The 23,341-nt window shown below is 37.5% G+C and overlaps 1 protein-coding gene across 15 annotated transcripts in view; it reads right to left on the bottom strand.

Annotated features, from left to right (window-relative positions):
- Positions 1-23,341, bottom strand: part of SLC8A1 (solute carrier family 8 member A1) — a 387,052-nt gene that overhangs the window by 64,260 nt on the left and 299,451 nt on the right. For 11 of the 15 annotated variants that reach the window (XM_050753303.1, XM_050753305.1, XM_050753307.1 and 8 more), the window contains exon 3: positions 2,741-2,847. In XM_050753303.1, the coding sequence (XP_050609260.1) occupies positions 2,741-2,847 (107 nt within the window). Of the gene's footprint in view, positions 1-2,088; positions 2,193-2,740; positions 2,848-23,341 lie in introns of all 15 variants that reach the window. The other 4 variants (XM_050753306.1, XM_050753308.1, XM_050753311.1 and 1 more) reach the window with 1 other exon arrangement.

The raw sequence follows: 23,341 nt of genomic DNA, 5'->3' as shown, positions 1-23,341 counted from the left end.
TTGCCTGGGATTTGGTGAATCCAACGTATGGAAGCCTTAAATCATCCAGGATCTCGGGTATCACAACTTTTATTCAGTAAGTATAGGTGGAACATCCTGGGAAATTCCATTTTAGGTTCCCTGCCTGGAACGGTAGTTTAGCCCAAGGTAAAGCACTATCTTGGGATGCTCTATTTGGATGATACTTTGTCCACCAAGAATTGCTTATGTATTAAAATCCTTAAAGCTTAATGGTCTCAGGAATTAACACCTATGTGTGTCCTTATCTGTGACTTCTGTAAATTATTAGATAACCAGAATCCTTCTAGTGGACATATAATCCCAGGAAACTGACAAGGCATTGGGTGGGGGTGGGGGAGGGGGATATATAATTTGTCTTTCAGGTTACGTGCTTTAAACCCAGAATGTACTGTAGCACTTTATTTTAGTAAAAGCAATCTTGCTAAATATATCAAATTATTTCCTGAGTTGAACATGGGAATGTTACAATTACTTTTTTGGGCCCAGTTTTCTCTCTAATGATAGTGGCATTAGAGGATACTTTCTAAAAAAAGTCAGTTATTTATAGTGACAATCCACTTGGAGGGTGTGAAACTGGATAGTGCTACTAAGGAATTTTAATTTGCTGTTACTTGAGGGCATATTTTACTAAAATGGCAATTGAAAGAGCAGAATCCAATGATGCTCCTCCTTGTGATAAAGTTCTTTGGTGGAATACATTAGAAGAAAGTGCTTTCTCCTGTATGTTAAGGAGGCATTTTGGATCCCATCTTTGTAAGAAATCAGCTCAATTTTCTGGTCTCTTTTTCTTCCATCTACCATCTATGGAGCAGATTAAATAGGCTGCATTAAAACGGGTCTTGAGTGCTCCTTTTCCCATCACTCCAAAGACTCCTGTCGCCATCTTGAACTTGATTAACACAGAAACATATGTGTTTTTTTCCCACCAATGGACTCTGAGGCCACGAATGTGGGATACATTTTCCTATATGTCTACATAGCAATTAGTCCTATATATTTTATTTTTCCCTCTACATGTAAAAGCATATATTTCTTACAAAGTGGCCCATCTCATCATATCATACTGTCCTCACCAATTGTTTGTATGCAATTAATAAGAGCTATTAATATGTGGTCTGTTCATTTCACACAAGTAAATCACCAGAATTCCTTTTAAAATGGCCACTATTAGAGGATAATTTTATGAAGCCCTATTAACAATTGAGAATAAGAAATCCTCTGTAAAACTGATACAAGATTGCTGTCTTTCCTATGAAATATAGGCCATATGTTAATAATCAGTAAAATCTAGTTATAAAGGACACTTTTTTTCCTATTATATACGTTAATAATTTATTCTATAAGTATCAAGAGATTTTGGAGCATAAGGCTAGGTAGGCCTTCAGCAAGGATTAAATTCTTACTGAAGGGCCTTATTCTTCTGATCAAAGAAAATTGACATGACTGTGGTTTCATAGATATGGTGCCTTTTAAATGTCGTATTTGATGATACAAAAATATGCTAAAATGAGCACTAGAATATTGAAAACACTACTCTTTAAGGATCTTTGTTCTTAATATTTTTAAACTGTGCTCTCTAAAGAAGCCTGATGATTGAATTCTGAAGTTTCCTGTTAGTTGCCATTAGGGTCATCTACTAATACTAATAAGTATTAAGTAGTTTCTTTTTTCCAGCTTTATTGAGGTATGATTAACAAGGTATTAAGCAGTCTTTATCACTAAAATTTTAGGGGAGATTTAATAATTGGAGTGACATATTAGAATAAACCGTGAGTAGTGAAAAACTAAACACATTCTTTTATATAATCATTTCTGAATTACAGAAATCCCTTTCAGTGTTATTAAATCTGGTTACAATCAAGGTTAGTTGGCATTTCCTGAAGAGAGTGGGCGTTGCCTGTTGCACTTGTGAATTAGGGAAGGGAAATGAAACTGCTAAAGCTTCAAAGGCAATGAAGTATAGTACTTGGAAGCCGAGGAAGAGGAGAGAGTTAAGTGTGAGAGTAGGGAGACACGGAGAGAGAAGAGTACAATTTCTCGCTGGTATGTCTTTGTTTACTCTCACACCTTTCATTCCTCTTCTTATCCATTTTGGTTCCTCAAGCACAAGGGAGAAACTGCACTCTTTCTCATATTCCTCACGGTCAAATATTCTAATGGTAATGATCTTCCTGTGGGAACACAAGACAAAGGCAAAACAAATGGTTGGAGTCACACGCTCATGCTCTTGGTGTCCACCAAGCTGAATGTTACTGTGATGTTATGGAGGGAGAACTGGCAGCACATGGGCCTCCTGAAGTATGTAAAAGGGCATCTTGGGTACTCTTGGCTGGCCCCCATTAAGTTTTCTTTGCTAATTTATCACTTTCATGAATTATTCCTGCTTCAGTTAGTAGTCAGTAGGTACCCCAAAATAGGAAGATAAATCAGAACGTTGCCTTCCTTTTGGCATTGCATGGCATCTGCAGCCACTTTCCCAGAAATGGACACTTGATTGACTGCCCTGAAAATTAATCTCTCAGACGTTAATGTGCAGCACAACCAATGCTGGCTGATGTAGCTACAGGCCCGCCCACTGTGGCTCAGCATGAGATCTGTGCCCTGTTACATAGGTGGAGGGATGTGTGCATTGTAAGTCATGTTCTGAAGAGTGTAGGCATCCAGGGGTGGCACAGGCCAGCAGAAGCTGTTGGGCTCAGCCCTGGAGCAGCTCCCCCACCTTTCTTCTCACTCATCTCCACCAGGCGGGGCTCTCCAATCTCAAGGAAGAAGGTCTTGTTTTTCTCATATTCCTCATCATCAATTACCTTGACTGATATTGTTTTGCTGAAACAGAGAATAGAAATTGACGAACAAGGGGAAGAGGAAAGAAAAGAGAAGGAACATAGAAAAGAGGAAAGCAAGGTTAACCAGTTGCACTTTCAGACAAACAGTAATCGAGAAACTTCTGTACTGTGAGTTTTTTCTTCAAGAATGGATATCAGATAGGTATGAAAGGTCAGAGATTTCACCCAATGCATAGCTCCCCTGCCCAGGGCCACAGAATTATTTTAGGCAACATATAGCATTCAGTACTAATAGGTTTGTCATCATCATAAGGAGGAAAAGCAGAAAAACACAGATCACAATAAAAAGAAAAGAAAAACACATTAATTTAGTAAATACCTTAACCAGTGGATTGTCTAAGCTGTGCCCTGGAACTTGCTCCTTTAGAACAAGTCAAAAAATCTCATCAAGATATTAATAGAGTTATCTCTGGGCAATAGGCTTACAGGTCATTTTTTTCCTTCGTTGTGCTTTATTATAGTTCCAAATATAATATTTTTATCATAAATTGTTAATAAATGAATAAAAATATCACAAAGAAAATACAGTCAAATTATCTCACCCCCACCCAATGTCTTAGAATCAAACTCTTATTCAGGTTAGTCAGATTCTCCAGCTAGACCACAGCAGGAAGACAAACATGTTTTGTTTGTCTTTCTAAAGATGGAAGCTGTGGCCTCACAACAGCTGTTTTGAAAGTGGGGTGGCAGCAGGTGGGTGTCATGATTTGTAGTTATTTTCATTCTTCCAAAGTTGAGTTTTGACTTTCTATGAAACATGCCATTTACACTACTTTCAAACGTCACCAATACACCAAGGTGTTTTGATGAGAATTCTTCCTGTAATCCAGCCTTTAACAGTTCTTGCCTTATGGTCCTATGGCTATGAGTGACTGACAGGCAGGGAGGACAAATGCAAATATGCAAATCTCAGGTTTCCATAAGCATTCTTGATTACTCTGAAAATAAACCAACCTAAAGTTACCTTTTAATTAATAAGGGCTTAAACACTTCATATACTACAACTTATTAGAAACCTCTTAAACACTGATTTGTCTTGAAAAAATGTTTCCAATAACATTGGCCAAGAACAATTCTGATCAACGTTTTTGAAACAATGAGTGTTTGTAGACACAGAATTTTAACAGCATGGTCATTAAGTTTTTTTTAGGTCTTCTGGAAGGAAATTGGTTTATAATCTTGTTTTTATTTTATTTATCCAAGTCATTAAGTTTTCATTCGATCTATGCCTACTAAAGAATATCAGTCTTCTTTCCTAGTTACTTTTAATTCTCTGAATTTCCCAGTCCCTAATGCCAAATGCTTAAGTCTTGCTTTTTGGCTTAGCATTGTAGACCTGAGACCAGATTATTGGTTCTGGTACCCTGAAACCCAATAACGTACTCTCTGTTCCTCAGCTAGAGAACACCCTTGAATGATACTCACATTCCAACGTCTCACTCCTAAAAAGCTGCAGCTCATGAAACTCCTTTCCTTTCTCATATCTGTCCTCAAATACTGACACTAGATGAACAGCTATAAGTGAGTAAAGCCACAATCATTTTTTAAAGAGTGGTTAGATATTTACAAAACTACCAACAGTATGATAATGTCCAGTTACATGTATACTATAAACAGCTCTATCCTAACTTTTAGAATTATTTTTTAAAATCACCTATTTAGTATAAAAAAATTAGCCCACTGTGACTAAACTAGAATATTTAATTTTTCCCTAAAATCCAAAAACTATAAAATATTAGAGAAGGCACAGGAGGATGGATATAAGGAATGATGATTATTTGATCATTAGAACTGAATTTGATGTTGCAAAATAGATCAAATTTACCCCACACAAAACTGCCATATGTCTGTCCTCTTTGTCAACAAAATGTATGCATTTTGGGTATTCATTTCCATTTCGCAGTCTTGCAATCTTAAACTTTAGTTGTACATTTCTACAAAAACAGCATGGTGAGAGCAAAGGTAGGAAAGTGTTGATGGACAATAAAAGGGCCATGCTACTGTTCTCTGGACTTGATGGCCCAACATCCATTATCAAGATGCTTCATTGTAGGGTACATCAAACTGAAATCCCTCATTGTGAGAGTCATGTTGCAATATTCTTGTTAGCATTACTTAAAAACATCTGATGTTACATTTCTCCATCTTGTATTTGCAACCCACCCTGCATCTCATCACATATTTAATTGGATTATAGAAATAAAGCACAGTGGGGATGGTAGAAGTAGCCTTGCTAATAAGGTGAACGTTTGTGTAGAAAAGGTACCTGTTTCATGTTCACAAATCAACTTATTCACAAATAAACAACATATTATTGCTAATCCTTGGTGAATATCATAAATATTTAAATCCTCTAATGCCTTTTTTTTCTTTCCTTTCTTTCTTTCTATTTTTGAGATGGAGTCTTGCTTTTGTTCCCCTGGCTGGAGTGCAATGGTGTGATCTCGGCTTATTGCAATCTCCGCCTCCCAGGTTCAAGCGATTCCCCTGCCTCAGCCTCCTGAGTAGCTGGGATTACAGATGCCCACCACCATGCCCAGCTAATTTTTGTATTTTTAGTAGAGGCAGGGTTTCACTATGTTGGCCAGGCTGGTCTGGAACTCCTGACCTCAGGCGATCCACCCGCCTCGGCCTCCCAAAGTGCTGGGATTACAGGGGTGAGCCACCACACCCGGTCTATTTTCTATATTCTGAGTAGCTGATAAATGGGGGAAATACAGTTATATAGCTCTACACAATTTGTCTGCATATAAAATAAGCATTTATGATTTATCACTAGCATATCCCTATTCATAGGATCACAATTCTTAGAAAATTTTGAAGTACTTGATAACTATGACACTGAAAAAATCAAGGATGAAGAAAAAGAAAAAAGTACTTTTGTAGGTGCCTGGCAAATACATCTAAAATAGATGGAATTTGCATAATGGCATATCATTTCAAAATCATTAGTAATAGAATCAATAATGCTTCTGACAGGAAGAGCCACTAAATTATATATTGATTTCACTCCTCTTGCACAGTGAAGCTATTAATAGGAAACTTGATTATTAAAGGACATTTCAGTGGATCTAAAGTGGCAGGATGAAGTCAGTCCTTATGAATTAGCCCTTTAAATCAACAGAGGCAAAAATCAGAAGGCACTGGTAATGTTCACCTTTTGCTTCAGAACAGAACAATTTCTCCCCTTAGCAAATGTAGTAGAGGTGAAATAAACCAATATAATTTTTAAAGGAACACATCCTTGGGATGTCTCCTTCTCACTTTCCAGAGCCTAATGCATGAAAGATATTGCCACCACTTCTTCTTTCACAGGGGATAGTATGTGAGATGGGGTTGGTTTGGTGAAGATGTCAGTTATTCTGGCGTGATAATCAGCAGAAGCATGTTCCTCACAGTTCTGCAGTAGAAAGAATCTCAAGGACTGACAGAACCTTGAATGTCCTCCAGTTGGCCCCATTGCCACACCAATACCATGTCCACAGGACTTTTGCATTGTCACAAGGACTCCAGCTCCCTGAAAACACACATCCATTTTGGCTGTTCTGTTCTGTTTACCAACAGGGAACATAGTTGTTGCTACTTCTTTTCTTTAAATTGACAGGTAAACAAAAACAAGACTGGAACTGTTGGGTAGACACAGCCCTTCATCCAAATATAATTCTTGCATTTTTACTGCACTGATAAAGAACAAATAGAAAAACTGGTATCACACAACTTCCAACTATTATAATTATTATAAAGACAGGAAAACTCACTTCTTTTTTACAACTTTTCAAATTTGAGCAGTATACTATAAAAACTGTAGTTTCTGGAAACTAGCAAAGCAGTTACAAATCTTCCGATAGCATTAAAATATTTCTTAATATTGCCAAAATTTTTATGGAAGTACATTTTGGTTCTATTTCTAAAAAAAAGAAGAAAGATCAATTTATTTAGTGGAAAAATACTGATCATTCCTTTTGAAGTTTGCAGTGCCTTTTATTTGATGATACCAAACCAACATCTATACTTTACTTCCCAGTCTCTCTCTCTCTCTTATCTTATGTGTCTCAAAGGACCCGAACACCTTCAAACAGACTACCAAGGAGTTCTTATATCTGGTTTTGACTCAGGCAGGCAGACAGAAAAGAAAGACGTGGCTTTATTAATGAGGGTTGAAGAAGAAAGTCTCTTCGAAATATATTTTAGTTTCTCATTGTTAACCCAAAGTGGTACCACAGTCTCTTTTTCAACTTAAGCCTCAATTTGTCCTTCTGTGGTTTCTTTTCTTTAAGACTGCCCTTGATGTTGGGAGAAGATGAGGAAAGGATGAACTGGAGGATTAAAGAGAAGAGACTCCCCCATTTTAGATCCTTAAACAAAAGATTTTAGTGAGGATTTCACATATTTAGATGCTTACGGTTGCTTTTTGTCTTTTAAGATTTACCCTCTCCTTAGACATACTCAGAGGCCAGTGGAATGATAGGCTCTTTGCATTTCTTAATTCACAGATCTTCATAACAGCCCAAGAAGTAATTCTTACTACCTGAGACTGACAGGGAAAACGACGACTCTCAGAGACCTTGGTAATATCCAAGGTCACAAAGTGAGTTCCTGTGACTGGCTTCAGGAACCGAAACCTTTAAATTATATGACTCAAAATCAACCAGTAGGTCCCTTATTCATTCAACTGTGCAGTATTTTTATGGCCACTTTAAAGGATCTAGATCATTACTTTAATATCAAGTTTTATTGTTTCATCTTTAACAAAGAATGACTGTATGAAAATAATAGAATCTCAATTCTGTTTTTAAAAGGACTGCAGCACATGTTATATTGCATGATGGCTGCTTTAAAAAGTTAAATCATTGAGGAGATAAAGGTTTAATTAAAAAGAGCCGTGAGCATGCAATGGTTCACCAACTCTGAGAACTCTGAATAGTCAACCAGCAGTTTCAGTGTCAGCTTCACCTAAAGTGCGGGACTTGTTAGAATTGCAGAATCATAGGCTCCATCCAGGCCCACAGAATCAGAATCTGCATTTTAACCAGATTCCCAGATGATTCATGCATGTTGAAGTCTGAGAGGCACCAATCTAGAGTGGACAATGGGTTCTTGTTATTAAGTTGGATGATAAACCAAGAGGCTGGGAATAGTTGGGCTTGTTTTGGACCTGGCTGCATATTAGAATCACCTGCAGGATTTTGCAACCTATAAATGCCTAAACCCACTCCAGATCAGTTAAATCAAATTCTGCTTGTGGGACCCCCAGCATGAATATAGATTTTTAAAGTTTTTGGATAAGCACAGTGGCTCATGCCTGTAATCCCAGCACTTTGAGAGATCGAGGTGGGAGCACAGCTTGAGTCCAGGAGTTTTAGACCAGCCTGGGCAACAAAGTGAGATCCTGTTTCTATGAAAAGTCAAAAAAACAATACACATGCAAAAAAAACCAAACAAACAATAAAACAAACAAGCAAACCCCTCCCCCCCCAAAAAAAAACAGCTGGGCGTGGTGGTGCTTGCCTGCACCCCAGCTACATGGGAGGCTGAGGTGGGAGGATGGCTTGAGCCCAGGAGGTTGAGGCTGCAGTGAGATGCGATCATGCCACTGCACTCCGGAATTGCAAGACAGAGTGAGACACTGCCTCAATCAATAAAAATTTTTAAAAATTAAAAGGATTTTAGGTGCTTCTAACATGCAGCCAGGGCTTGCTTTAAAAAACTACATTAATAATATACACAAAGAATACATAGAATTGTAAGACAGTAATAGTCAAAACTAAATTTTAGATCTAATTAGCAAGGTAGGTGGAAACATGGGAAAATCATTTTGTTTTGTCTTTTACTCCTGTTCTTTTCTGGATTATAAAATGTACTTAAAGTTGTTTTCCCCTCTCAGGAAATGCTGGTCTCTGCAGGCAACCTTAATAGTACAGGTGAGAAAACACCTTTAGGATTCAGGCATCAGAGTTTACACTCATGCACAGTGATTTCCTTCTCAAGAAAGTGATGGGAGCTCTGGTGAATGTTTTTACACAACAGTGATTATATCTGGGGAGTAGACAAATTAAGCATTTCAATTGCCACGGAAGACAGTAACGCCTCATGTCCCCGCCACAGAGCCTCTGAGCCATGTCAGTGAAGGGCCATGTCAGGAACTGGAACTTTCCCACATGTAAGCCATCACACTCCCAGACTCCAGAAAGAACTGACCCAGGACTGACCACGCATGAACCTGGCAACTTCTCTGACCATAATGAGTTTGAAATTTGATCCATAGTATACCTGATGTTAAAAACTTCAGGATAAACTGCTCCTACAGCTTTAAAAGACAAACTAACCAAAAATTAAAAAAAAAGAAATGGGCAAAGGATCTGAATGGCATTTTCCACAGAAGATAAACACAAATGGCCAATAAATACATAAAAACATGCTCCACATAATTAGCTATCACAGAAATGCAAATCAAAGCAACTGGGAGATACCATGTCACACTCACTAGGATGACTACGATAAAGAAGACAGACAATAACAAGTCTTGATGACAATGTAGAGAAATTGGAACCCTTGTACACTGCTAGTAGGAATGTAAAATAGTGCAGCCACTTTGGAGAAGCCCTCAAAAGTTTAAAAATAGAATTACCATGTGAACCAGCAATTCCACTATATGCCAACGAGAATTAAAAACATGTATTCACACAAAAACTTGTGCATGAATTTTCATCGCAGCATTATTCGTAATAGCCAAAAAGTGGAAACAACTTACGTTTATCAACTGATAAATGGATAAATAATATGTGGTGTATCCACAGAAGGGAATATTATTTTGCAATAAAAAGGAATGATGTATTGATACATGCTACAACATGGATGAACCCTGAAAACATCATTCCAAGTGAAAGAACCCAGACATAAAAGGCTATCTGTTGTGTGATTGCATTTATAGGAAAAGTCCAGAATAGGCAAATCCAGATACAGAAAGCAGATTAGTGATTGCCTAGAGCTGGGGACTTGAAGACAAAAGGCCAGGTGGGGTGGAGGGAGTTGGTGACTGCTGATGGGTCACCTTTCCCTATACGACTATAATCATAAGGAGGTCTGCTGCCTTTGCAAAGTCAATAGCTCTGTTCATATCACCTTGAGCATTCTCTAGTTCTTTTGTTGGCATTTACTTCTTTCTACATACAAGAGATGATAAGCTTGCCATGGGTTGCCTTTGTATCATTTGGTTTAAATTCCTGGTGCATTTTAAGCCTTTTTTCCTTTCACAAGTTGATTGGTGAGTTACTTAGTGATTTGGGGTTAGGGAAAGGAAGGAGCAGTCAGAGAAGATCCATGCATATATTATCATTTTCTGTTAAGTGACCCAAATCAACTCCTCCGTCTAGTAAATGTTTCAAATGGAATAAGGACAGGTTGCTATTCATATTATTTCCACTAATATTTTTACATCATTTTTAGATTACTGGTGAGATATTTTGGGCATGGATTCAACTGGGGATTTGCTCAATATCCCATGCTAGGATAGTCACAGAAATAGGACTGAATCATGACTTAAATCTATTGTTTCCTTTCTCGAAATCTTGAGAGAATTAATCCTGAACTCACATTATCCAGGTTTGTAACTTGGCTCTGTTACTTTCTAGCTAAGGTATTTGGGTCACTTCTGGCATCTTTCTAAACATCAATGTTATAATCTATCAAATGAGGATAATAGAACTCACTTCACAGTGATTATGATGTTCACAGTGTTGTGATGATCAAATAATGGGTATCATCATTTATCAAATGTGGATAATGAAATTCACAGGTTGTTGCAAAGATTAAATAATATATTGTACGCAAAAATTATTTTGCAAAGAGTTAATGAAATGTTAGGTGCTGTTGTTATTAGTTGAAAAGGAGTGGCTCGTTTTGCAGTTCTTACCTGCCTGTTTACCCAGTTACTAAAAGGGGCAATTGGCAGATGGTAGAGCTGGGGGTCAGGAAATATTCAATGGAGTAATAAGCAATACCCTCAAATTCATTCTCATATATAACTTTGGATCAAATCCCATATAATGGGGCATCCAAGTCCATAATCTGAAACTCAAGAACACAAGGAGCACAGCTCTGCCAGGTTCTCACTCACCACTAGCTGGATACACACAGGGATCTGAAGTCATGCTTTTCCTGGAGCTCCTGCTATGAAGCCTAGCCTGACAAATGGTGGTGGTGCTATTCTGTAATTTAAATAGACTCCAAGGACAAGAGTTGTTAAAGTAGCTAAACCAAAGTAATTCTCCAAGAGGCCTTGTCATCCATGCCCTGATCTTTTGGTATTGTCAAATGGTTATTGAAATCATGGCTTCAAGCAGAGCAAGAGATGGGGACAGCTAAACTCCTACTATTCCCAGGGAGACCAAGGGAGCTTTAGAGAGCTCTGGAGTTAGGGTTTTCTAACATAACCTTGCCCTATTTTATTTTCCTCTGCCCACTATGGAAACTTAGTGGTAACCAATTCATTTTGTCAAATGCAAAATAGGAATAAATTTAATTCTTTAGTTTTTGTTTTTAGCAATCAATTGTCAGCGTTAGTCTCAAACAAACAAATCTTTGAGCTACTTTTCTGTCCCTAGAAGACATTCTGGTTGACCACTTCAAAGAGATACTACAGGGATCCGTAATTATTATTTCAATAAATAATAGGCTAGTCAGTCTAATATCCCCACAGTGTTCTATCCTATGATGGTAGGTTTCAGAGAAGATCTGGTGAGTAAGTTTACTAAGACAAAATTACATGGGTGTATTAAAAATTGACCATAGTTTTGTGATATATAAAATTTATACCTTACCATTGCTTCACTCTTCTGCAGTTCATAAACTTCAGCCTTAAGGAGGGTAAAGCAATAAGGATCTTGGGTCTGTTACCTACACATGCCTGCTGAGACAATTTCTCTGCTCAGTGAAAATTAAAGTGGATCAAGCATAGGGTACCATGTTGAAATATGGCAAAATAGATGCAAATTTATGTTTTACTGTTTAAAAATATTGGCATTGTGCAAATTCTATGAGAGGATCACATTTAACAAAATGATGGCAGACTCTTGGCATTGTACAACTTATTAACTTATAAGACTACATATTTGTCTATAATCTGAGATCTTTACTCCTTGAATGCAGATTCTCTAGAAAATAACATTTTAACAAATTTTTCAAAGTTTAAGGTAACATTCAGAACAATTTGTGGCAAACAGCATCTTTTCTAGAAAGGAAACACATCAACATCTTTGTTTGGTTCAGTTTTAGAAAGATCAGCTCTCCATTTGCCACTGCCTATTATGAGAATTCAGAATGACAATGAAATCGATGCTGCTGGATTTCAAACAGACTGCTGGTTGCCCATCCTTTTCAAAAGCTCTCTTCATCTTGAACATTTTAAACATTCCTGGATTGTCATCAGACTCGTTCCAGAGATTATTTGTACCTTTGGTCTTTCTTCCTATGTTACGTTTCTTTTTTCAAAGTAAAAAGTGTCAAGGAAAACACTGGAAGGACTTTACTCCTGGAATGTTATAGGACAGCAGCTAGAATATGCTGAAAGCATCTCTGTCAGAAGAGGTCAGCTTTAAAATAAGAACACCAAGAAATAAGCTGGGCTTTCTTCAGTTTTAAAATTCATATTCTCTTTCTCTCTTTTCCCTCCTTTCCTCTCTGTGTCCCTGGCCACAAAATACACAGTGGCAAATCAATCTCTGTCTGTATGTACTCTTAAAGATGGGTGCCAGATATTTTCTTGAACATGGCTAAAAGAAACCAATAATTCGTGAATTGATGCTGATGTTTAAATTTCACATTTTAATTTTATGTCTAATATGTTATTGTTTTTTCACATTAGGAGACAAGAGAATAGGACCTTAGGTATTGGTAAAGCTAATTTACTAATATCAAGGCGTAGACTAGTAGAAATCAATATCAGATTTTTCTTTAAGTCAAATTTTTGGTGTATCCCTTTGGCTGTTGCTTTTCCTGATAACCTGGATTAAACTAAACTTGATTCTAAATAGACTTACGTCCTTGTTTATATGAAACATCATAAACTGCCAGAAGGAACAATAGTCCATATTAGCAAGCTTATATTCCATGGGTTCTTTCTCACTAAATACAATTAAAATAATGTGGATTGCTTTAGGATAATGTATATTCTTTTAAAGGATTTTCCTGCATATTATTATTAATTATTGAGACGGAGTCTCTCTCTGTTGCCCAGTCTGTAGCACAGTGGTGTGATCTTGCCCCACTGTAACCTCTGCCTCCCAGATTTAAGCAATTCTCCTGCCTCAGCCTCCTGAGTAGCTGGGACTACAGATGCATGCCACTGCACCCGGATAATTTTTGTATTTTTAGTAGAGATGGGGTTCCACCATGTTGACCAGACAGGTCTCGAACTCCCATCCACCTCAGTCTCTCAAAATGCTGGGATTACAGGTGTGATCCCCTGTGCCTGGCCCATTTTAAAGTAATACTTGCTAATTGTTGAAAATTTGACAAATGCAAAAATGAAGAAAAAGTCGCCCATAATCCTATCACTAGAAATTAACATTTTAAAATGTTTGGTTTTAGCTTTTAATGAAATTGCCAAGAATATTATGAAGTTTTGATATTTTTCTATGGATGAGCTACTTGGGCTTAGCTCTTTTAGAGACCAAAGTTTATTTTCCCTACAATCCTCCTCACATGCTTGGGCCCCACCCTGGACTCTTAATGTAGAAGGTAACGTTCCCCATCTTTTCTTTCTATTGGCTTGTATGGAAGTTCTTGTCTGAATTCTGCCATATGGAAAATTTGCACGTACATTTTTAAAAGGAGAAATTTTCTCCTTGGTCATTACTAACCTTTTGGCTGGTTTTGCTGGAAAAGTTTTCAGGATTCATCTGCCAATGTTGTTTGCCTAGAAGGCCATTCTGGCTACCTCGCTAAGCATCTTGTTTGTTCTGTAACAAATAATTCTTCATGCTAAATCACTCGCAAATGCCATGGTGCTTAGTGCCCTTCTGCTAATCACTCATTCCCAAGTTTGTCATCAAAATAGCATTAGTTGTTTTCCACTTAACTTCAGCCATCATCTTCCCAAGCCCTCCACTTTTCAATCTAGAAGCACAATCTCTCAATCCTTAATCACAGAAATCTCCCTGTTCACTTCTCATTATACACATAAGCAAACTGAGACTCAGTGAAATTAACCAATGCCTCAAAGCTAGTGGATGCCAGAATCAGGATTAAAACTCATCTTCAGACTCCGAATCCACATCTGTTATTTGTTTATCTGCCATTATCCTAGTGTTTTTCTTCTCGATGCTGCTAAAATCGAACTCACCACTCTTCATAGAAAACTTTTCTTTTTCTCCTCTCTTTTGAATTAAGTAAAAACCGATGCTGATAACAGAAAGAAATGCGTGATTTTCTTGGTAACTCAGTACCATTTCATCATTGTCCGCCATGCTGAGGGATGCCTTATAAATTCAATGGCTCACGCAATGGAAACAAATACTTCCTTTAGTAAGGATGGCTGTGTTGAATCATGGCCTGAAAGATCTTTGACCTGAAACAAAACTAGGACATCCACAGAAACACTACATAAAGAGTTCAGGTAAAATAATAGTCAATCAAAATCAACTCCTTGTCTTATTATTATTCCCAAGTCTTCTGGGCATCACACTTAGCAGTTGCCCTTCTCTCTACTTTTCTTCTTTCTTCAAACAGAGTTATGGTATGCAGCCCCCTCTACCACTAGACGTGGTCAATGATTGTGTGTGTGTGTGTTTTCCCCTTAGACAATCTATTTGCACTTTTAAGGGAATATTTGTTTTCTAATTCAAAAGGGGTAATTGTGAAAAGAACTGGCTTTGCAACAATATGGTAAGCTTGTAGGCATGGTGAGTAGTGTGCCTCTATATGGTGAAATACTTCTTGAATGTCTAATCCCAAACAAGTAACAATTAAATATAGTATATACTACAAGTTAAAAGTTACTACCAACAAAATATCAAGGGCATCAATACACCTCCTGTTTTTTTGCTGTTACTTTCTACTACTTGCAAAGTCCAGTGATACACCCACTAACTGTGGACTCTCTGAATGTTTAAATCTTTTCTGGGTATTCCATTTGGCTTAAAAACACGTCAGTTATCATTTTGAAGCTCATATTCTTGATAGAAGGGATCCAAACACTTTATAGGTAAGCATCACAAGATAAAATCTGCAAGACAATTTAGCTATTTACTGGTACTTGCAATTTAAAGCTTAAAATTAAAATTAACCAAAACCAGAACAGACTTTATTGGGTTTAAACTAAAAATGTGTTTTGCTTTCTTTCCCTTTTTTTGTTTCTTGTTTACGATGGAAGTTTCCCTAGTTAGACTTTATAGAACCAGAGCAGGTTTACAGAATGCAAATAATGACACTGTTTAACAAAATTGAACCACTGGACCAAAGAGTGAGAAAGTATTTGGTGAGCAATTCCTGGATTAATTACAGGCCTCTGATGAGCTACATTTAATGTGCACATTGATTGTAGGGGAAAACCTGTAAATAAGCTTTGAAAATTTTTTTAAATTTTACTATGGATCACATGTAGTTCAGTTAGCGCTCAAAAAAGCAAATCTTCACCCCTATTTCAGCTTTTGACCCAGACATAATCTTATAGGGAAAGGTTGTTGTTTTGAGGATTTTTATTAGTTTGTAAATTTTGTAGGAAGTCTGTACTTTTGTTCAGAGAATCATGTAGGTAGAGAGAACCTATGGGATCTAGATTTGCATTTGCAATAGATTTATAGCTTTTAGCAGTATCATTTACTCACTTCATCTTTCAATTTAAATATAAAATAAGACAAATTATACGTAACCCACAAGGTTAATATGGAAAACAAAGTAATTTATATGAAAGATTATTTTCACACTTTAAGCATTTTCACATGTGCTTTCATTATCTAACTTAATCTCATTCTTGCAACTGACCAAACTTAGACATCTTGATTCCAACAATCTTTCCAGTAAGCTAAAGCTTCTTCAGCTGTAATTCAAAAATATATATGGGGCATTAATATGAATATTAAAATATTCATTTTGGAAAATAAGAGTTTTCTGTGTGAATGAAAAAGCCATAATATCTGACACCTAACCATGGATCTCCTTTTAGAGGTTTTTTTACATTTATATAACTAAAGTCTTTCAAAATTATAGCAGCAGATACAATTGACTGCTAGAACATGAACAAATGCTTTATTAAATATTTATAATTTTAACATTTCTATTAACTTTAATCATGGTGGAATTAAGTTTATCTTATAATATATGGAACACTAAAGCAAATGGAGAAATACGGGAAAGCTTTGCAGGGCATCTCAAGGGCAGGTCTATGTATAATGAATAAATCCTATTCAATAAAATATACAGTTTTAGTTTTTGTATTATTTAGACCAGGAAACCCTTAGAAGATTATTATATATTTTCCCCTACATATTAACTTGCTGTCTTGGTGTTATATTTGTTGGTCCTGAATATTTTTTTTTAATTGAGTTACTTTGAGTTTGTAGAATCATGAAAATTCTCTTAATAGCTGTAATTAAATTGCTTTCACAAAGTTAGACTTCCTGAGATACAGATTCAAAGGTTGGTGAGACTGGTAATGGAACTGAAGAGAATCCATGGAAATACAGTGCTGGGTCTTCAGACCCCCTAAGAATATCAACTGTTCAGGCAGTACTGTCTGTATTCAACAGTAACCATGCCGCCACGGGATAGGACAGCATTAACTATGTGTGCATTCCCTGTGACAGTGAGCACAGTGCTGGCATAGTGTTTGTGTAATAAATGGTTTTGGTTGACTCACTGTCTGTACTTGAGTTTGTGCCAATCGATCAAGGTATCTTACATTTCTTAGTAAAAGGCAGCTCACATATGTTTTAGATAAAAAGATAGGGTTCTTAATGTTGATCTCACCATGACAGTAAGCAAAATGAATGGTGTGTAGGTGATTCAAGCTCATGACTTAGACATCATGAGGAAGGGCAAAATGAATTTATCAGACACATTTTAGATTCCTGCAATATGTTATTCCATTCAGCCATTCCACAAACCCTTACTGAGTATCCAATTTTTGTGGCAGGCCCACATTAGGCATTGGGGATAAAAAGAGGAGTACGAATTCACAGCTTCGAGAAGGGATAGGCATGTAAACCAAAGATTATGCACCTCCATGTGTGTTAATTGTAAGTATGGGCTCTGTGCTCTGTGAGCACAATGGGTGGGGAAATAAACAGAGTTGGAAAGGCATGGCATGTTTAAGAAGCATCAGGTTCTATCTGACTTATGTTTATGGTATGCACATGTAAGTGGTAGAGGGTTGATGGGAGATGAGTCAAGAAAGACAGCTTGGAGACAGGAGAAATGCTAAGTCATGTGGGCATAATTTTGTAAGAAGCCAATGGGCCTTTTTGATTATGGACCGCTATTATCCAATTTAACTTTAACTTTTACTACAATCAATCTAACTCTGGAATAAAGCTTGTATTGTAGTGAAGGAGAGGGGGCAGGGAAGCAGATGTGGAGAAGATATTATCTCCTGGACTGGCAGAGCCAAAAGTCCCTGCCCGAATAATTAGCCAGGTACCCCTCTAGCAGCATGCTTTAAAGAAGTGTCTGGCCTCCTATCTCCAGTCTAGATCTGTCAAAGCTGAATAAATAGAGAAAAGCTACTTTAATTTCTTTTGTGAAATTTCTTTTTCCTGAAAACTTGACTGTGGGTTAGAGAAAACAAGTTGAAATTGCATGAAATGCTTTCTCTGAATTCCTCTGCCAAGATCAATTTGTTGTAGCATGATGGAGGTAGTAAAATACGAATTCTGCTAGAGAAAACATCATGAGATTGTAAAACTGACCTGATTTTCATGAAAAGAAAATCTATCTACCATAAATTCAGATCTGAGCATGTATTTCATTTTATTTTTATCAACCATGAGTAGGTTTGGCAAGCCTTATGACAAAATGATATCTGGGCATATATGTGAAGTTTTTAAATGAAATTATCACAAACTAAGGTCTCAGGTTAATGAATTACATGGAAAATTGCTATCACATTACATTATCTTCTACAGTATTGGCAGGAGGACTGGTGAGAGAATTACAACCAAGATGATATAATGAAATGAAAATTTACAAGTTGAGGTGTGGGAAAGGGTAAGAGAATATCATTCTTCTGATAACGGTGAGCAATCACTAAGAAAAATGACTCAGGTTACTCAGTAAGCAATGTGTGTGTGTGTGTGTGTGCGCGCAAAGAAAACGAGAGGGAGAAGGAAAGACAAATTGAAAGGTAGAGATAGAATAAAATGTCTTGAGTTTTATGATGAGAAATAGCCACTTAATATTGGACGCATTAATAAAATTAATAGCACCAGTTCCTTGCCCTTCTTTGTGTTAAGCAGATAGGAGCAGTGAAAGGTTGAAGGCAAAGGTGATAGCAAAGGTTTAGGTAGCAGCAGTTATGTCATATCCTAGGGCCAGGCCTAGGACCACACAATGGGATGAGACAGACTGGAAGAGGCCAAGACTGGAATTCACCTTGCCTGCTGGAGTACAGCAGGGAGTAGGATATCAGGGAGTCTGTACAAAGCCACCAAAGATGGAAGGTCCATTCCGAAGAAACAAAACATAGAACCCAGAAAATATGGAAATCTAGATTACATAGAAGCCAGGTAAGCCACTGGGTGAGATGGGCAAGAAAGCATGGAGCTGAGTGATGTAGAATGGAGGATAAAACAGGACAGAGGGCTGCTCATAGCATCATGTAGCAGAGTTCTGTCATCATCTGTTCTCCAAAGTGACTGATCACAAGAAGAATGTGCCTTCATTTAGGATGAACTGAAGTCTTGAAGTCAACACAGGGAAGCAGAAACCAGAGAGAAAATCAAATATTTCAGGCAGATTTCAGGAATCTAGTAGTTTACTGCTTTTTTTTTTTTTCCCTGAGTATCTGGAAGAACATGTGAGATATGCAGAAATTTGACAGTAAAGTATCTGGTAAATGAAAGACTGGACTTTTGGAACTGGAGAATAGTTCAGAGACCGATGATCAACAGGCTCATTGTGATGCTGAGGCTCAGAGGAGAGCTACGCTAGGGATTGTGAAGTTCCTCCTGCCTAAAGTCACGGTGGAGTGGGGCTGAGAAAATTGGTTGGGATCAGTCCAGACTTGTGGAGAATCGGAGGAAAGGAATGAAGCTGAGAAAGAATTTGGAGAAAAATTGAAACTTTCTACCTGCTTCCTGTCAAATCTCTTCTGTATGACTATATCTTTATGATTATCTATAACTTCTATTATATTTAAGTAAATAGTGTTTGCAAGGGTCTGAACATGGGAGAAGGATAATAATATGGGCGGTGAGGGAATCTTCTGGGGAGAAGATAATTCTTATCTTGATATATTTAATCCAAGTCATGATGGGAAATGTCTTATAGAATGTATATTAATAGAATATTTGTGCATAACAGATCCGGAGGTGAAGATGAAATATCTGGATGGCAAGACTCTCTATATATTTGTCATACATTTTGAAGTGGTAATTGAAGGCACTGATGTGAGCTAATAGACTTTTTTCCAAAGGAGTGACCTTAAAAGAAAAATCAAAGCAATGTGAAATCCAATACTGTAATAATATCACTGGTAAGAATGTAAAAGAGTAAAGGGAGGTGGGGAGAAGGGGAGACTGAGAGGGGTGAGTTACAAGAAGGCTGAGAAATGCTAGGGTCCTTGAAGCTTAGGGTAGGATGTCTTTCAACTTAAAGGAGGAAGTGCTAATATTTTAAAATCAGGAGACTAACAACTTTATGGGGGGGAAGAAAGAGTCACAGTTTGGGCTGAGAGGAGACTATTAGAAATAAAACCAAATAGCTGACTTGTGTTGTGATTTGAGGGGGGGACAAGGAAACATTTTCAGGTAGCAGCGTTGGTGGTGGTACGCTTAAAGAGTTTTAATACAAAAGAGGAGGTGAATGAAATGACACATGGTGGGGGCAGTTGTAGTGAGTGGTGACTTTCCAGAGAAGGTGTCCTGAGGAAACTCAAGCATGCATTAAAACTTAAGAAGTGAATTCTCAGTAAATACAAGGCTCATTTCTCAAGGTGAAATGAGCCTCTGACCTTGTGAGGTCCTGAGTTTTATGGAAGGAACATAATATTAGACCAGTGGGTCCTTAGATCCAGCTGGCCACTTGAATTTCCTGTGAATCTTTAGAAACAAAGATTCCTTGTCCTTACCACCAAATCAGAGCCTCTGCATGTGTAGTGAAAGGTGAGCAGGGGGAATCTATAGTGATGAAAAGCTCTCCTAATATATCTAATGCAATGATCCATCAATCGGTGTTAGGGGGATATTTTACTAGACCTGCTCTTACTCCCAGGTTATGAGGCTTAACAGCACATATCATTAAGGGCCTTAAAAACAAACAAACAAAAAACCAAAATAAAACAAAACAAAACAAACCCGTCTTTCATTATCTGTCTCACTCCCCACATTTAAACCACTCATGAAATTTACACTTTTCCATGACACTTTCTTAGATTGATCAGGTATCACATTCAGGGGATGAAAGCAAAAGGTAGTTCTTTGTGGCTCTTGTGGATGCTTTACACTGTATTTTAAGAGGTAAATTTTCTATCACGTCTATTCTCAGCGCATTGATTAGTGGTAAAAGTCCATTTATTATCTCACAGAATTACTAAGTCTGTAGCGTATTCTGCAGAGGGGGTGTTCTTTATGGTAGATCGATTTGTTCTGTAACCTGCATAATTTTCCATTAGAAGATGTCATGGAAATGCTCCTGCTCATATCCCACACATCAGTGGCTGCAAATCAAATGAAACCTGTCACTTATTACTGTAGAACTGGACCAGGTTTGTCTGATACTATTCCATGCCAAGCCATTTGCCCCAGTTCCCATTTGGGGGCCAGAGGAAATTATTTTGAGTGCATTTCAATAGTGATATCCCTCCTGATAAATTTAGCATTTACTGAGGGATCCACTTTCCATGCATGCATGTAACTGCTATTTTCCCTGAGCTCAGAGATCATTGGCAGAAGTGACAGCTGGTGCCTCGGGATGGAGCTATAATTTTATGGTGCAGTGTCTATGGCTGGAAATGGAACTAGCAAACCACAAATGCCAAACACATCATAAAGGAAAATGTTCCTTAGGAAGTACTTGCCAATTTCTGAGCAATTAATTAGTCCCTAACATACACACTGACTTTTATGAATAAAACAGCCTAGGAAATTCATTTAATTAAGCAGACAGTTACGATAAAATAAGGTGCATTCCCTCTTCAGCAAAAGATCTTTCTTTCATACCCTCTTCTGGCTTGCATCCTCGCTCTCTGGTAGGTCTGCTTCCATTTTCCAAACTCTTACAAGGACTCTTAAGCAAATTCAGTGTTCTTAGAATGGGAGGAAACTGACTGGTTATTCCAAGTGAAACTGTCTGTCTCCAAGACGTTTTCCTGTTGAAATTTTCCCCATCTTCCTATACCTTTTATCCCCTTTCTGTGGAACCAAGAGAGTGGCAGTATCTGTGAGGTTCAAGATAGGATCTGTTGACAAAGCTCCAGGGAAGAATGACTGTCTAAAAATGCTCCTTGGGAATAGCTTTTGTGGAAAGAAAGCAGTGCCTCCACCCACATCTTTAGTTCTGGCAGCTGCCTATAGGACCAACGTGAATATAGATCAGAAGGACAGGAGTGCATATCAGAATGGACCAGATGAGGAACAGCAGAGGAACATAAGATTCAGGGCAGCTCCAAACTTCTAGAAAGATTTGCCAACTCTGGGCAGTTGAAAAAGTCATTATATGAGTATTTTATTTTTCTAAAATGAATGTGTGTTAGATTAAATGAAAGATATAGGCAAGAGAACCATATGAACATGGGTAAGATATAGGGATTAGTGTTAGGGAAGATAATGGTAGCAAAAAACTCAAAACAATTGTGTTTGCAATCACATACATGCTGGCCTAATTGACCGGACATTCTTACATGGACTGCTACTAACCAGAGTTCTTGTTTGCATTTCCCAAGCCTAGAAAGATGATATATAAGTATCACCATTATATATTTATTTAGTGTGCTCTCTGAGATGCCCAAAACACTTGGTGACATAGTTAATTAATTCATATCGCTTCCATAAAATATTTCAGGTATTTCAGTTGCTATAAGAAAATTATTGATTTCTTTTTTAAAAAAGACTACATTTGATAAAACTGACCCAGAGTATAAATACAGAATGGAACCTGCAGTGAGAAATGAATTCCACAGTAATACAGATAACAAGGAGAATAAAATCCAAAGTCAGAGACCTTGATATTTGATTAACTCCAGTTGTATGGAATGCATGGTTTGCGCATGCTCATGAGAACACTGGGATGATACTGGGTAGGTTCCTTCTTTAAGGCACTAACTACTCTGGAGAGTGACTCCAAAATGTGGCTTCCCACTCCCCATTACTATGACAAATCTCACATTAACTCAATTGTCAGACCCTTTCTCTGCCGATAAAGGGCTGAAGGGTTGGCTTGGTGATCAATTCTTTGAGCTTCCAGAGAGATTGTACAGCTTAATGGAAAGTTAATTGAAGGAAAAAAAAAAAAAGTTAAACTAGGATTTGCTCTAGGGACCATAACATGAATGTTCTATTGTAAGTTTCTTGATGGAAGGCATTATATTTTAAAATTCTATGGTAATACAATTAATAAATCCAGAAAATGCCAGCTGATATAATAGAAAATTGTTCAAGACTCCAAAAATTAATCTGATCCCATTTCAAAGTAAGGCTAAAAAGATGTCCGTGTTTTTAGTTGTGGAATTTAGAGTACGTGATGGAGCCTACTTGGAATCCTAGTAGACAGAGGAATTAAACAATAAAATTTGCATTACTCAGATCTATTGTAGTGGTGGAAGTGGACACTGCTCACCTTGGGGGCCTTGAATGAGTCAGTGTTGGATCACTGGCTTGCTATGGATGGAGCTTGGCAGGTGTGGTCTTCCTGAAGCAGCACTCCTCTAGAGCAACACATGATACTCTTATTCCATCATAATCATACTACAGAGGATAGATCTCCATACTGACCATAAATATTGTTTGTCTGTACTGTACTGCAGGTGATCCAAACTCTGGCAACCAATATTTATTTTCTAGACGACAGATACTACTCCAAAACAATACTAGATCACAAAGGAAGGCTTTAAAAATTACACATAAGTGTCTGTGGTAAAGATCCCTCTTTGTATGTCTAGGACTATAGGTATTAAGATTCGGAAGTAAGCAGAACAAATTCTGCTATACTATTCACTAGGAATGTATGTTCTCAAAATTCCTCTCCTCATTTAGAAAACCACAATTACAAAAACTCGGCCACAGAGTTTGCATTTTGACGTGTTGCTGATTCTACATGATAACTGA

Source organism: Macaca thibetana, chromosome 13 (genome assembly GCF_024542745.1).
Source record: "Macaca thibetana thibetana isolate TM-01 chromosome 13, ASM2454274v1, whole genome shotgun sequence".
In the NCBI taxonomy this organism is placed as follows: Eukaryota; Metazoa; Chordata; class Mammalia; order Primates; family Cercopithecidae; genus Macaca; species Macaca thibetana.
This window is presented reverse-complemented; position numbering and strand designations above follow the sequence as displayed.